General features: G+C 38.8%; 1 protein-coding gene across 1 annotated transcript; it reads left to right on the top strand.

Moving 5' to 3' along the window:
* Nucleotides 1-13171: 13171 nt before the first annotated feature.
* LOC115419703 (acidic mammalian chitinase-like) lies at nt 13172-16341 on the top strand. The gene is made up of 11 exons (XM_030134652.1): nt 13172-13205; nt 13324-13353; nt 13450-13651; nt 13738-13794; nt 14235-14400; nt 14519-14643; nt 14739-14862; nt 15269-15451; nt 15555-15674; nt 15779-15917; nt 16001-16341. Exons 1-11 carry the CDS (start codon nt 13181-13183, stop codon nt 16279-16281), a joined length of 1452 nt encoding a protein of 483 aa, XP_029990512.1. The 5' UTR covers nt 13172-13180; the 3' UTR covers nt 16282-16341.
* The last annotated feature ends 926 nt before the right edge of the window (nt 16342-17267 follow it).

The following is a 17267-nucleotide window of genomic DNA, read 5'->3' as shown; positions in this document are numbered from 1 at the left end:
CTTTGATAACTTTGTGAGCATAAGGTCAAACATCAGTACAGATTTTTCTGAGTATTTTTGTATCAGTACCCAGAGAACTCTTATAATAAAATACAGGGTTTGCTGAAAGTCTAAAAAAGTCAAATGCAAATGTAAAAATCTGAGGCTTATAATAAAGTGAAAATAAAGGTTTCTCTGTACATATAAACAAGTAAAAATGGACACAGAGACACAGATATGCAAAAAAAAAAAAAAAAAAAAAAAAAAATATATATATATATATATATATATATAAATTGAAAAAAATCATGTTGCTATCAGCACTGGAGATTGTTATTTTTTAATTATTTTTTATTCATCAACAAATGATGCATTACTTTTTACTACACATGAACTGTTCGTAACAGCTAATATGCACTGTTACACTTAAGGTGGTGGTTTGTGTATGATGAAGAAGACCTGGTGCATCATGGCAATTTAGTAATATATAAATTATAAAATTTTAGACTTCAGCAGTACATGCTGAAATGGGGGAAAATGCCTTTCTGTGAATTGGCTGCAACCGTTGCATGACAAATAATTCAGGAAACGTTGCAAATAATGTGCGGGATTGTCAAAGAAACTCTCTTTTTTTTTTTTTTTTTTTTTTGGCTTACCAATGGTTTGCATCACCCTGTGTCTACAGCGGTGTGAGCAGGCCGTCTGTGGAAATAAATCCAGAACCAAAATGATCCCTATAGTACATAAAAAACTGACTATAGGAAACAAACAAACAAACAAACAATCTTCCTTTGTACAAAACATATTTTTAACTGTCCTCTCTCAGTGTGGTAGGTAGTGTTCACCTGAAAATGAATACTACTGTTGGAGTTTTCTACCAGTGGAGATATGGATGTTTTTAATTAGTGTATAAGTGACCATAAACACTTATTTTACTCTACAAGGGCAGTAAGAGCTCAGGCTTTTAGCAGAAAAAATGCTTTACAGTTCAGAGTGTTCCTGCACAATACGAGGACTTTCTTTCACAAGTGCAATCTTTAACGTTTGTGAAGAAATGAACATGAATCAGTTTCTTTGTGTTTGTCATAATATACCATGAAAAATGAAAACCTTCTACAACTACTTTGGTTTCCTACATCCATGACAACAGCTTGAACTGGGGTTAGACTTTAAAGCTTCTGTTCTGCTCCTCTACAACATTAGCAAGCATTAATTTAGAAATGCTAATGTTAACAGCACAACACAGACTCTAACATCAACTTCACATATGAACAGGAACACACGTAAACGCCGCATCATATCAACAGGCATTGCCTAAGACTGGATTGTGACACACTGGAGGATCACAGTAGATTTTATTTGAGTACGAAAATAAATTAGCAGAGCTACCATTTCACTCAAGATTTTTATCTGCAGCACAGCCATGTATCAGTTCAAATGTGTTCATTGTTTTGAGACAAAATACTCACCAGCCTTGCATCTATAAGCTCCACCTGTAGATGCGTATTTATTGTCTTTTATGGTATGGGTGGTGAGGGTGAGGGATACTGGGAATTTTAGTATCAATCCGATACCAAGTAAATACAAGGCTAGTATCGCCAATACCGGTACTTTTTACTTGAAATGTCAAGATCATTGAATAATTTTGTGATTTTGCCTTTAGTTAGTTTCTTACGATTATGATAAAACACAGGACAAAGATTTTAGGCAAATAAACATGATTTTTAATTTAACAGTATAAAAATAATAAAATAATTCCTCTTTTAAATTTGTGGCAAATGACTTTATTGTACACATCACATGTGGCAGTTTACCTGTCAGCTGCAGTGAACAAGCTCCACACAGCTCTTCTCTTTCTCTCCGCCATCACAGGCTGCTCTCAGTCAGTGCTCTGACTTGCCCTTCTCCGTCAGAGCTGGGGGGGCAGAAAGAGAGAGAGGTGCACTGTTTGCACAGACAGGTATGGATGAAATTGGAGTAATTTGCTAGATGTATAGAAGAGAAACTGCAACAAAAGTATTGATTTCATCACACTAGTATCAATCCTATACCGATACTCACCTTGGTAGTTTGGTAGTGATACTAGCAATATTTAAATTGATACACCCAGCCCTATTTTGGGGAGTATGTGTTTAAAGTCTTATAAAAAATAAAAAATGTTTATACAGTATATTGTGTTGACATTGCATACCAAAGCCACCAACTACCAATGAATCAACACTATGTATCTACAGCCTGTATCACTCACTAAATAAAGTACAAAGCTATTTTTACATACATCTGTATTATGGAATTATCAAGTTTTTTTTTCTTTAAACACAACCTCACAGCTGGTTATTGTGACAGTAAAAATAACACAGTGTCCTGATTTTCACATCCAGCATCGACTGATAGTTTACATTATACCTCTGTTAGCTTAGCACAGCAAATCCACAAATGACCTCAGTTTTCATACTGTTTGTGTTCTCAATAGCTGCACTGAAAATCCATTTTAAACAAGGTGTAAACAAGGTCTGAACCAGTGGCTCAACAAAGGGTGAACTTAGCAAAGATAATAACATCGCACAATCACTTTCTACGTTAATAAGCCTCATAATCAAACTCACACATGTAGTAGAAACACTGCCATTTCAGCATCAAACTCCATTTGTTTTTTCATTTAGAGCTATGTCTAAAGCTGTGATAAGAACAACAGTGCTTCCAACTTTTATCGCTTTGTCGTTTTCTTTGACTGAACAAGTTGTTTATTAATGGTTCTCATCCCATCTCATCACTTTGACACTTTGGTGTTGTTTGACTCACATAAATCTACCAGATCAGAGATATAATAATTTTACATCTAGAAATCCACATCCTATGTCTACATTGTGTCTTCGTCATAACTTATTCAACACTAATGATAATTTCAGGGTTGTTGTTGTTTTTTTTTTTTTTTTTAAATATTTGCAAGCGGAAATACTACATTTAGCCCCTTTAATGTGAAGCAAAAATGTTTTCAATAACATGTATGAAAACATTGGAAGTCATCACTTATGTATAAGGCTGGTTTCAACATATTGTAAGGTGATGTGAAAATGGGAAAAACAATGGTCCAAAAAATTCATTCATGCAAAAAAATTGCTCTTCTCAGAATATATAGATGAACTAGGTCATGATGCTTTGACATTTATGAAAGGTGGGTCCCCTGAACAAAAAAAAAAAAAAAAAGACATTTCAACCATTTTTGCCCTACCTGCCTTCTATGTTCAGTAATGTGGAAAGAAATACATAATAAAAGTCTTTCATTTGATATGTGCAAATTTGTGTCCTGACATGACCTGATGATATGAAGTCTGAGTCCTCAATGGGTCAAACAAAGGTGACAGCTCCAAGAAACTAGCTTGAAGACATGCATCTTTTATTTAGCGCTAACTGAGCTTGATAATGAGGTGATCTTGAAGAGGTGTACAGAAACACAGCCTGTGGTCAGAGAGGAAAAATACACAAATGCTGATGTTGTATCAGACTTCAGTGGCACCAGATCATGAAGATGAGTGCTTTGAATTATTCAACAAAAACAGGGTTGTGTATGTTTACGTAGGTGAACTAACACCAAAGTCTGGTATAATAAGCTCATTATAAGTATGGAATGTTTCCACCTAGAGGATGATGGGAGTTCAACTTGAGTGCAGTGGGAATCGATATAACTGTGATGATGTCCTTGATCCTGTCATAGTTTGGAGGGGTTTCTCTTTGATTGTTCAGGATTCACCTTTCCATTTCCCAAATGTTGACCTATCACCAAGGAAAAAGACAGACACGTTTACACAGCTCAATTTTTCTTTCTTTTTTTTGTTTACCCCTATTACTTTTCTTTTCTTCACTTGATTTTACATTTACAGAGAATAACTGTAGAGAGTGGTTTGTGTTGATATGTGGTAACTGAAGATCAGAATGTTTTTTAAAGAATGGAAACAGGACAGAGTAAACTCATCACTGGGAGATGAAAAATAAAATAAAAAAAAAAATAAGAAGAAGAAGAAAGGAGAAAGGAAAAAATCAAGAGGGACATACACAAAATCAAAATGAAATAAGCCAGTCATCTTAAAAGCAGGATTTTTAAAGCTTGAGGCTTACATTGATGTATAATAATGTGTATTTGTGTGTGTGTGTGTGTGTGTGTGTGTGTGTGTGTGTGTGTGTGTGTGTGTGTGTGTGTGTGTGTGTGTGTGTGTGTGTATGAAACAGTTCGACTTGGCTCTCTAATGGCTTTCCCCTTCATTTGCTTGCTTCATTCAGGAGTCAACGCACAAAAGCGCACACACCCACATGCCCTGCTGACTGAAAGGCAGCAAGGATAAGTGGTAGCTCGCTGAAAAGAAGGGAGAGAGAGGAGGTCGCCATAGCAACATCGGGGGGTTGTTGCTTTTATTGGAGAAAGAAAATCAGCTCTGCGTATCCTCCTATCTCTCTCTCTCTCTCTCTCTCTTTTCTCTGTCTCTCTTTTTCCCTCTCTCACTCAACAATTCTTCTTTTTCTCTGTGCGTTCAATTTTCATCTTCCGCGAGCTGACGTCAGCTGCTTGAGACATCTACACAGGATGTGGAATTCAAGTCACGTCTGCTGTTAAATTGTCTTCTTGTTAGTACTTTCAATGTGAAGTGGAGATGAATACACAGCATCATGTTCATCATCATGTTTTTTAAAGTCGTACTTAGAATTGAATGACTTCAGGTTTATATCTGTTTTGCAGAAAAATAAGCGGAATTACAGATAAAGGTATAGGTTTGTGTCTTCACTTCTGTTATCCAAAGGTGATGCACCGACTGACAGTGTTTTGAAACCGTGTCTGCTGTCATAATGCAGTATCTAAGGCCGTGTTAGCTGTCACTGAGTTTCTGAATCAGACTAACTTATTATTAGTAAACTGACCTCTGCTGAAGCTACTTACATCTCACTCAGTCAACTTTAGGAATGTGACTCTTTTTCAGAAAATAGCACATGCACCCACACAAACGCACACACACACACACACATCACAGGCCTGTACATCATAATAAGTCATATCCTAACAGGCTGCATGTGAAAATATCCAAACTGTGGTATGGTAATGCTCACCATCCTGTCTCTCATTTGCATTATTTGAATTCCGTTCACAGGTGGACAGTTCTCCAGCTGGACCTGAGAACATTCAAGGACAACCCTCCCACATCACGGCTTAACATGTCCGTGTGTGTGTAGGTGTGTGTGTCTATGTGTGTGTGTGTGTGTGTGTGTGTGTGTGTGTGTGTGTGTGTGTGTGTGTGTGTGTGTAACAGAGAGCGCATACACAGTAACATGGCCAAGAGAAAATGATTGAGAATTTGCTGCCATGGTGACAAGGCCAGCAGTATCTAATAGCAACGGGTTGTTGAGAAACCTGCATTTTGTAGGAGGGGTGTTGAGGATGATAGAGGTAGAAGGAGACAAACACAGAGAAATATGTGACAACATATTGTACATACTTTCAAAGTGTATTTTTTCATTCTTTTTTTTTTTTGGTTTTTTTTTTTATTCAAAAAGTAAGAAAACTACAGATGGAGGCTTATCTTCACTATTGTTTTTTTCTTCAATTTATGCCACATCTAAGAGTCAATGCCTGTAAATTAATCTGAAAAATATAAAGACAAAGAGCATCTAAATGTTAATGTGATTCAGGTTAGGTTTCATTATGTGGTTAAAAATTAACCATCAAAGAATACTTTAAAAGCATCAGATATTATAGTAGATATTATAGTAATTGATTTGAACTGTTAAACTTTTGTGGTTACACTTTCCCAAATGTGAAACTGTGTCAATTCTGTTCAATGGTCATGTTTTATCATCACCCTGATTCAAACAGCCAAGAAACTGCAGATCATTTTCAGGATTATTTTTGTCTCTACTTTAAAAAAAAAAAAAGGACCAATGGCCCTGTAGTCCAATGGCATATTTAAAGACATTAATTGACATTTGTTTGACCTTTCAAGGTCACTGAATGTCAAAGATGATGGCACTAAATAAAAGCCTATATGTGACTTCCTATCTATTGCCAATATTAATTATATCAATATCTTCAACTGTTTTCAAGTTGCAGCACTTTGAAATTTGTCCCATTATAAACCAATGGGGATTTTTAAAATTTTACAATCATGAATCATTACAAAAATTCAAAAATCAATATTTCCCAATTCTTTGAACAAACTTGGTAGACCTTACCCCAAAGATGTTCCACAACAAATATCAAGTCATTCTGACTGACGGTTTCAGAGAAGAAGATTCTTGCAAAATTGTTTACAGATGGACAGATACCAACTGATACCAATAGTCCACCGGACCTCTCAGGCTGTTGGACTAAAAATGGATTGTTACATCCCAAAGATTCAGTGCCTGCAAATCAATCACACTGGTTCCACTTCTGAAAAATAAAAACACAAAGAGCTGTGATTCAGGTTTGTTTTTTATTGTTCAGTTGAAAATGAAATATCCAAAGTATATTGTATGTGCATCAGATCTAATCATAACATGGAGGATCTTTGACTTTTATGTTTACTCATTTGTTATGTATTTTTGTTAAAAATAATGAAGCGGTTAATGGATGAAATACAAGCTACTTGATGAGGGAAATGTCACTAGTTTTAACAGCTGATGTTTATGATTTCACTTTCCCAGAACTGTTGTATGTGTCATGATCTGTATCTGTGTGGCCCTCAGTTCCTCCCTCCCTGTCATGATCTGTACCTGTGTGGCCTCAGCTCCTCCCTCTCCTCATCTCCTCATCATCGGACTCACCTGCTGGCGCTGTGTGGCTGCAGCCAATCACCTTCAAGCCTATTTAAGGCTTAGGTTTGCAGCCATGCAGCGCTGGTCCATTGTTCTCCTTATCCTCTCCATAACCCGGACATTTTTCCATATTCATCCACGGACTCTGACCCCAGGTTTTGTATGTTTTTTTGGACTCTGTTTTTGCTTTAGTTTTTTGTGTTAGGTTTTTCGTTGTCTGGTTTTCTTTTTTTTAATATTTTGTTAAATAAACTTGTTATTTTTTCCCTTCAGTACCGAGTCCTCTCTTTTTCCCCCGTTGTGACAGTATGATCATTTTTTAAAAATAATTTGTCTGATTCAAACAGGCAAAAAACTGCAGATGACGGATAATTTTGACTATTATTTTCCCCTCTACTTAAATATGGACTGCTATATCCCTAAAAGTCTGCCTGCAAATTAATCACCCTGAAAAATATAAATACAAAGAGTGTCAATGTGATTCAGATTAGGTTTTTACTGTTTACTTGAAAATGAGTCATTAAAGGATACTTCGCATACATCAGATCATAATCATAAAACTCACATCTTATACATTTATATTTGCTTATTTTCTTAGCAGTTATTAATTAAAATAATGAGGCAGTTAACATAATGAAGTACAAAACAAGCCAATGACTTTAACAGTTAAAGTTTGCTGCTACACTTTCTCAGATCTGCGGTTGAATGATCACTTTCAATGTTTTTTCTGACACAAACATCCAAGAAAGTCACTGATGGATGCAATAAGACTATACAACTCCACCCATGACTGAACAATAACTCATCCGGTGCCGTTTCATTTTCGTGGAATACAAAAATACACAGTGTAATATTCATCCAGTTTTATCCCAATTACAACGTGCAATAATGTTTTTACATATACATTTTCTAGTCACTTTCTCCTCACCCTCTATGCCCATTATTTATTATTATACTATCTGCACTCTGCATTTGTTGTTTACTATTTAAAAAAAAAAAAAGAAAAAAAAAAAAAAAAAAAAGCATGTTTCTGTCTATTTAAATGTGTGGTTCTTTTTAAAATGTCAGCCTTGCTTCACTATTGATCCTTTTGATTGGAATTTCATTCTACATGTCATATGTTGAATGACAATAAAGAATCTTGAATGTTCTCACTACTATCATTACTTTTATTTATTTATTTATTTATTTATTTATTTATTTATTTATTTATTTATTTATTACCTGTGCTCTAAATAATAAGTATCACATCCAAAACTGTCATTTCCTGCAAATTAATCACATATTTTCTGCCTGAAAAACATGAGAGCACATAAATACACAAATGTTAATGTGATTTTAGTTGTAAATGAAGCCGCCAAACAAATATTAGACAGTTTATGCATCAGATATTATCATAATATCTAGATCTTGTCCATTTGTTAGACAGGACTATTAAAAACAATGAAGCAGTTAATGTTTGAATTACAATACAAGCTGCTTGAAGAAAGATGTTTTTGATATTAAAAATTAAAAGTGGTGTCACTGTCCCAGATGTGAGACAGTGACAGTAAAGCAGAGATGAAAGATCTTTTGTTTCCAACAGTGAAGACAACAGCAGATGGAGGCTCATTCTCACTATTGTTTCCCCCTCTACTATAAATATGGACTACCACATCTCCAAAAGTCACACTTATCACACCTGTTTCCATGAAGAAAAAAGTCAAAATAAAAGCAAATGTTGTATTTGACTGTTGTTTTGTTGTTTGTATCGATACTCAGAGTCAGGTGGGGGGACTTCAGTGACCTTATCCTGTCTCTACAACGACAGAAAGCTCCATCATTTCTGTGTGTCATATATCAGTATGTGTGTGTTATTATGTGTGTGCTGTGTGTGGGAGACGGCGGCAGGTCTGTGTTTATCGGTTAGTTCCTGTACATGGTTGCCATGGTGAAAAAATGAGAGAGTTTGGTTTGATCAGTAAGTTTAAGGTGTTTTGTGCTGTAAAAATGAAAAAGCATTGATGTTTTAGTGGTTCACAGGACCTCCTTGGTATGTGGTATTCCTGAAAGCTTTCACTCTTTCAAAGGCCAGGTTACGTAGCTTTACTGGGGACTAAAACGTCCAAGAAGTAGTTTCTAGTTTGTTGAATATCTATTACAAGACTACCCCCAAACTCTTCATGGATTATTTACTCTCTCTGGTGGAGACATTTGGTAGTGCATTTAACACTTGACTCACCAGCTGTGGTTTGTAAAGAAAAAAACAATTGTGCAATTTACAACTTTGGAAATACAAAGACAAAGCAGTGAAAAGTGAGCACTTATCATAAATGTGATTATCAAGTTGCCAACTTTCTTAGATATGTGCAAAAATCTGGCCAAACAACATGGAATTTAATAAAGAAAAAAGGATCATTTAAATCAATAACAAAATACAAGTTAGAAGAACATCTAACCAGTCTCAATGTAGAAACAACTAATATACAAAAAACAGAGTATCAAAACTTTGTTTGGATTTATTATGATTATTATTATTATAGAAAATCTAAAATTGCCAAAGCTGAACGTAATTGACAAAATCCGTAAAATGTTCACTTAAGTTGTAGTGTAGTTGTCAATTGTATTCAGATCCTTCCTTAACCCTCCCACAGTCTTTGTCGGGCAGAAATGACCGATGGTCCTGTATATTCCCGGATCTTGACATTGTATATAAACCGCCCTCCCACTGCCTCCGTTGGGTTGGTCGGACTCACACACTCCCGCTGTCTTTGTTGGGTCGAAGAGACCCTATCAAGCCCAACTCTACGTATGAACCTCTCCCCTGCTGTCTGCGTCAGGTTGGAGGGACCTTATCAAGCGTCAGTTTTACATATAAAACCACTCTCCCGCTGTCTTTGTCGGGTTGAAGAGACCCTATTGAGCCCAACTTTGCGTTTGAACCTCTCTCCCACTGCAACAAAAACATGCTTCTCCTCAGCATGAAGCATGATGAGGCCGAAATCAGCAACTGCAGAGACAGGAAGCCAGCTATCATCCTTGATTACAACAGTAATAAAGAAGGAGTAGTAGACAACCTGGATAAGCTGATCGCCATGTATAGTTGCAGGAGGATGACCGCCCACTGGCCCCTGGCGACCTTCACCAACATCGTCGACGTGTCTGCCTACTTCATGATATGGCAGGAGGTCAACACTACCTGGATGTCTGATAAGTGCAACAAGAGGAGGGTGTTCCTGGAGCAGCTGGGGAGGGCAGTCATGACTCCGCTCATCAAAAGAAGGGGGTGTGTACCCCACACTTCAGTGTCTATGGTTATCGTTAGAACCTTGCGGAGGGCTGCTGCTGCTGCGGCTACTAATACTAATACTACTACCACCGCTACTGTTACTACTACTACTGCCAGTACTAGATCCTGTGATTGCCCCCTGCTGAACAACAAGCACAACAACAAGAACAAGTCGATGGACGAGACCGAAGCCGAAGCCGAAGCTGGCACCCAACTGGGGAGGCTGAACTGGTGCCTGATGTAGTGGCACCCGATGAGCGGGTGGAGACTGTGGTGGTGGTAACGGCTGCTGGGCTGAGCAAACAGAAGAGGTCTCAGATCTGTCCCTCGAGAAATGCACGTAATGCACGCCACCACTGTCAGAAATACATCTGCAAAGCCCGTTAGTTCACACGCTGCCCTGACTGTGCTGACCAGGCATTTAGAGACTAAATTCACTCGACACCAAGAACACGGGAGAGAAGAATGGGTGGCAGACTAGAAGGGGCGCTGCTACCAATTGTGGGACCCATGAAAGGTAGATGTTGTGGACCCTTTCAGAAAATGCAGTATCTTGTCGATTTGTTGGTGCACGCGCGCGGGGGGGGGGGGGGGGGGTAACATCACTTATGCTGGTGTGAAAATGAAACTGAAACTTAACATACTTTCAACACCCAATTCCCAACTTCTGTGCCTTTCTTATACAGCGGATCTTATACCAAATTTTCACAACTTCTAGCCTGTATCTACTGGACCCCCTTCACTGCTCTATGGGCCCCCCACAAATGTTGGGCCCCATGAATTTGTCATGTTTACCCCCCACCCACCCACCTATTGGCACCCCAGCAGAATAGTATACACAATACAAAGGCAGAGGAAGAGCTAACCCTCCCTCAGTCTTTGCAGGTAGAAATGACCCACTGTTCCATAGATTACTGCACTCTCCCTCTACCCTCGTCAGGTTGGACGGACCCTGTTGAGGAAACTTTGCATATAAACAGTCTTTGTCGGGTTGAGGAGGCCCTCTCGAGCTCAAGAGGAAGACACAAGATGAAGGCAGCAGAAGGATGAAGCAGCTTTCTCTCAAACTGCAGCTAAAGGTTATTATGGGTTTGATATGGTAAATATTTTGGAAATGATGAGAATTCTTTAAAGCTCTTGACCATAGTTCATTACCATATGAGTAATGACATAAGAATGGCGCAACAACATAAAAACAATGATGATATATAGACTTTAACATGGGTTGAATGAACTGGGGCATGTTGAAACTCTCATGCAATAAGCTTTCACACTCTGATTATCAAGTGCTTTACTACTAAGCTGTTGTTAGCAGATAACACCACACATATTCAGAGTAAATAACAATAAAGAGAAAGGACTGGCTGAGCTGCAAAGAGGTGATTATGACTTGTCCTGAAATTTTATGCCATTGCCTGGAAACTTGCAATATGTCCACCCACAGTTATATAAACAGGAAAATACACAAATGTTGGTAGTGTGTGATTCAGTTTTGGTGTCTATTGTTGTTGAGAACAAAAAAAAAAAAAAAACGGACAAAGACTACAGTAGATATGCCTCAGTTACAATCATAAAATATATCTTGTACATTTATTTTAGCTGTTAAAGATTGTGCGTTCACTTTCCCACATGTGAAAATGTGACACTTAGAAGATTGAGTTGGTAAATGTTTTCTCTTAAAATAATCCCTGGAGTCAGTGGCTGTTTAGCCGGCTGAAAATGTGTCATTTCCCACCTTTTTTTCTATTTTTATGATGAGCCAGTGTCAGTTCTGCTCATTATGGCCATCCAAAGTACACATCATGTCCACCCAAAAGTTTTATCAACTTCAGTAAGTGTTTTCCTCCACATTCTCTACATGTGCATCCCTTAATAACAGTAAATATATTTAGAAGTTAAAGGCTTAAAGGCCCAAAGGCTAAATATATCATTTTGTCAACATATCATAACATAAATATTAGGGGTGTTAGAAAATATCAGGTCTGCAATATATCACCATAGTTTATTTCACAATACTATATTGATATTAAAAAGTACTGTATCGATATTTTTAGGTATTTATTCAAATGCAGATATGGTGGAGGTTCATTTTTGTTTTTCATTTTTCTTTATTGTTTATATTTCACTGATCTGCCATGGCGGAGGTCTGTGCTCTCCGAGTGCTTCTAGTTCTACATTGAATGTTACATAATATTGACCAAAGAGCTGATCGCAGTCAAGGTCAAAAGCTTCTTTCCATTTTAATTTCTAAATGACGTTAAATCAGGTCAGGTCGCAGACTAAACCGTGATAACTGATATTTAAACTCTAAGGATGATAAGGTAAATAACACTCACTAAATCAACAACAGTATTAAGTCCTTATGCTAACGGAAAACGCTTTGACTAAAACTTTGCTGCCCAAGCACTATTCTGAGTTTCATGAAATGCAACAACATTAAAAGGGCCCTTTATAAAAACTTGATTCTTATTGAAGTCTGAGATATTTACTGCCTGCTGAAAATTATATGAGGTGACACGGTGGTGCAGTGGATAGCACTTGTGCCTCACAGCAAGAAGGTCCTGGGTTCAATTCCAATGAATGAAAGGTGGGACCTTTCTGTGTGGAGTTTGCATGTTCTCCCCATGTCTGCGTGGGTTCTCCTCGTCTACTCTGGTTTCCTCCCACCGTCCAAAGACATGCACTGATAGGGTAATCAGTTAATCTAAATTGCCCATAGGTGTGAATGTAAGAGTGATTGTTTGTCTCTATACGTCAGCCCTTCAGTGAACTGGTGACATGTCCAAGGTGTACCCTGCCTTCACCCATAAGTAGCTTGGATAGGCTCCAGTGACCCCCTAATGAAGATAAAGCAGGTTCAGAAAATGAATGAAAATTAGACACATAGTCCTTAAAAAAATAAAACTACTGACATCACCTGTTTCACTTAACCAAAAGCAACAACCTTGGAATGGGATATTTTATCAGATCATATTATTATCGAAAGGCATTTGAAGGTTATCACTGGATTTCACTCGACCAAACAAATGAATGAGCTCAATGTGTGAGTTTTGCTGATTTGTTAAAATACATCAAACACAGTTCACAGATAAGGTTTGGAACCCAGGACTATAAAAAGGCCTGTGTGCCGTCAGATCGTTGTACAGAGGCACCATGGGCAAACTACTCATTTGCGTTGGTAAGCGGAGCCTTTTCCATGGATCTCTTATTCTACATATTACAGACTGCCTATCATTAACTACTCAGGTCTCTGTTACCTTTTCCTCATGCTGTCTGATTTTGTCTCCTCTCTGCAGGACTGGCTCTCCTGCTGCATGTGCAGCTAGGTAATCATATTAGTCATCCACCCCAGTAATTTATATCCACCTGTATTTTAGTCAGTGCAGTTCAAGAGCACAGTCTGTTTGTTTGATGTGTTTCAGGATCCTCCTACATCCTCTCCTGTTATTTCACTAACTGGGGACAGTACCGTCCCGGAGCAGGAAAGTATTTCCCCACCAACGTTGACCCATGTCTCTGTGACCATCTGATCTATGCCTTTGCTGGAATGGGCAACAACATGATCAAGACCTACGAGTGGGATGATGAGAAACTCTACGCACAGTTCCAGGCCCTGAAGAACCAGTTAGTAGAGTTTAACAGTTTACAGAGAGTTAAATACACTCATGTACAAAGGTGTCAGAGGGTGAAGTATGTTTCTCTGCTTACAGGAACAGCAACCTGAAGACTCTGCTGGCCATTGGAGGATGGAACTTTGGCACTGCAAAGTAAGTAGTAATGTACAATAGTGGAAAAAAAGTTTTCGGAGATTCTTAAAGTTTTACACATTCCCACATATTATCATGATGTATTTGTGGAAAAATCATTTTGTTTTAAAAGATCTGGCTGCATCAGACAAACACAAACAAATGTAAATGATTTTTATTGTTAACAAGAGGAAAAAACATAACTAAATTCTTGACAATTTCAACATGTCGTATCCTGGATGTGTTTCATTAACATCCAGTTTTGGCCTCAACAGAACTGAACATGTGCAGAAGGGAGCATGTGCGTTCTGAGAATAATAACAATACTTGGTACAGTTCCGTGACATAAAGTCATTTTTAATGTAATATGGGGTGTCCAAAACTATAAATGATCAACACCATTGGTATATTTTAACGATTTTGATGCACTTACAGAAATCTCTCTGTTTTCTTCTCTCCAGGTTCACAGCTATGGTGTCTTCCCCTGCCAATCGTCAGACCTTTATCGACAGCGTGATCAAGTTCCTGCGTCAGTACCAGTTTGATGGTCTGGATATCGACTGGGAGTACCCCGGCTCTCGTGGCTCCCCACCTCAGGATAAGGAGCGCTTCACCGTCCTCGTCCAGGTACGCTGTCAAATGCTGTCAAATTCTGTCTGGAAACATCTTTGGACATCTTTCAACTTTAATTAAGTCAATTATACAAAACCCATAACTCTATTCCTCTCTCTTCATCCCTCTGTAGGAGTTGATGAGTGCTTTCGAGGCTGAGGGCAAGAAGACCAACCGTCCTCGTCTGATGCTGACTGCTGCTGTGTCCGCTGGAAAGGGAACGATTGACTCCGGATACCAGATTGCCCAGATTGGAGCGTAAGTAAATGAGCCGACACATCCCATCCAATTTTCACAAAATGCTGCGCTTACTCAAGCCTGACATTATGCTTCTTTTTCTTTTTTTTTTCTAGTGTGCTGGACTACTTCCACGTGATGACCTATGACTTCCACGGTTCTTGGGAGCACAATGTCGGAGAGAACAGCCCTCTGTACAAGGGCCCCGCTGACCAGGGAGCCATGATCTACTTCAACGTGGTAAGTAAACGCATCATCTTTATGAGTGTCAATCTAAAGTTGCTTCACAAACAACCCAGAGGCTTCCAGGTTCTGAATCCACTGGAGGTTGTAAGTGAGGAGACTCTGTGTTCTGTTAGACAGTTGTGTTCAAGTGCATTGGCTGCCTATCACAAGTCCAGTGTTAGTTGTCAGTGCGTTTATTTCAGTAGCAGAAATAATTCTCTACCTCACTTTCTCATCCTGTTGTGCTTAATTGATTCTTTTATCAACAGTATGATAACAATATTATTTTCAAGGGATTTAATGCATGGTTGAACTGACAGATGAATACATCCAGGGCTATTGTCTTTATTTTTGTAAATAAATCAGTGTTGTATTGTTGTGACAAACTTTTACACACACATGTGTATCTTCTTATTAACAGGACTATGCTATGAACTACTGGAAGAGCAATGGTGCCCCAGCTGAGAAGCTTCTGGTTGGTTTCCCCACCTATGGTCACACTTTCCGTCTTGCTTCCTCTAACACCGCTGTGGGAGCTCCCGCCAGTGGACCTGGACCTGCTGGACCTTTCACCCGTCAGGCTGGATTCTGGGCCTACTATGAGGTACCAAGACCACGTCTATTGAGTTGTCTGGATTCAAATGGCAGGACAACATATGCATATGTGTTGTGTAGATCCCTGACTGTAAGTCTTCATCTCCCATCAGATCTGCACCTTCCTGAAGCAAGGAGCCACCCAGGCTTGGGATGCCCCCCAGGAAGTGCCATATGCCTACCACCAGGGAACCTGGGTTGGATATGACAATGTTAAGAGCTTCCAGAACAAGGTATAAAAAGACTTCGGTATACTTTGTTATTTGTTGTCCATTCACCACTGTTGGTGAGCAAAGCTGTGGTTGAGACTTGGCTTAACCGGTCATTTGCTCTACAGATTCAGTGGCTGAAGCAGAGCGGTTTCGGAGGAGCCATGGTGTGGAGTCTGGACCTGGATGACTTCAGTGGCACTTTCTGTGGCCAGGGAAAATACCCACTGATCAACACCATCAAGAGTGGACTGGGAACTGGAACTTGTAAGACACGCCTAAACCACATATGCTTTGTCAATCCATGTAATTATGCCTGTTTCCGTCTTCTAACATGTCCTTCTCTTCAGCCTGCACAGCTCCCATTAACCCCAACCCTCCAGTCACACCCACTCACCAGCCTCCTCCCCAGCCTGGCGGTGGTGGCAGCAGCGGTGGTGGCAGCAGCAGTGGTGGCAGCAGTGGTGGCAGCACTGGATCTGGCTTCTGCGCTGGAAAGGCTAACGGACTGTACCCAGACCCAACTGACAAGAACCACTTCTATGAGTGCGACCAGGGACAGACCTACCTTCAGCACTGTGCTGTTGGCCTGGTCTTTGATGACAGCTGCAAGTGCTGCAACTGGGCTTAAATCACCATTGGTAGAACTTAACACTAGTTGTTCATAAGTTAGGAGCTGGGTCAACGATCATGTAACAACAGACATTTCAGCAAAGACCCATAAAAGAACAGCTCTGTAACATCTATGTAAACGAAATAAACAACTGCATTTAAATCATCACCATTGTTTGATTTATTTGTCTGACTTGAATGTGTAAGCAATAACAAAACCTGATCCATGTGGGTGTCATGTGGAGACCTTGGAGATGATGACGAACTAGGATGTGAATGGAGTTGTGTCCACTTAAGCTCAGACCATGGAAATTTTTAAAGCACATATAACAGGATTTCTGAGATCACATTGCTGGAAGATAAGTAAACTCAAACCATTTTGTTCAATGTTCAAGGTCTTTGTGACCTCATGTTTGACCATTCTTTTGAATGTGACATCTCAGGAACACCTTGAAGGGTTCTTTCCTTAGTGCAAACATCCACTTAGACTCAAGGAGACAGTGAATAGACTGTGGGGGCAAAAGGTTGTTGTGAACTCAGAATGTGCTTGAACAGATTATGAGGTGAAGACACTGAAGACATGTGACTTAGTGATACCAGTGACAATTCTGTGTTTTCTATCTGAACCCATAAAGACCCAAACATCCACTGGTGACCTAAATCATTTACTGATATAAATAATTAAATACCTGTTGCTCCACTAATCCTATCAATAGATGTAAATAATTGGTGTAAAATGCAGTTTGTCTTCTTTTCATATCATGAGATATGCCCCATTTGGACATTCAGAGGCTCTGTAGTGAATGTAGAAACACCATCATCTTCTACAATATTGATTCACCAGTAAAACCCGTGGATGGACAGTGGATGGAGACACTTGTTTTTATGTTCAGTTAAGGGTATATTTTATTGAAAACGTAACTTTTTCTTCTGTTTTCTCTATTTTTTATATAACCCTTAACTTTAATTTGAGCTTTTATGAACATCTACATAATCAGTGAATTA

This window comes from Sphaeramia orbicularis, chromosome 5 (genome assembly GCF_902148855.1).
Source record: "Sphaeramia orbicularis chromosome 5, fSphaOr1.1, whole genome shotgun sequence".
NCBI lineage: Eukaryota > Metazoa > Chordata > Actinopteri > Kurtiformes > Apogonidae > Sphaeramia > Sphaeramia orbicularis.
This window is presented reverse-complemented; position numbering and strand designations above follow the sequence as displayed.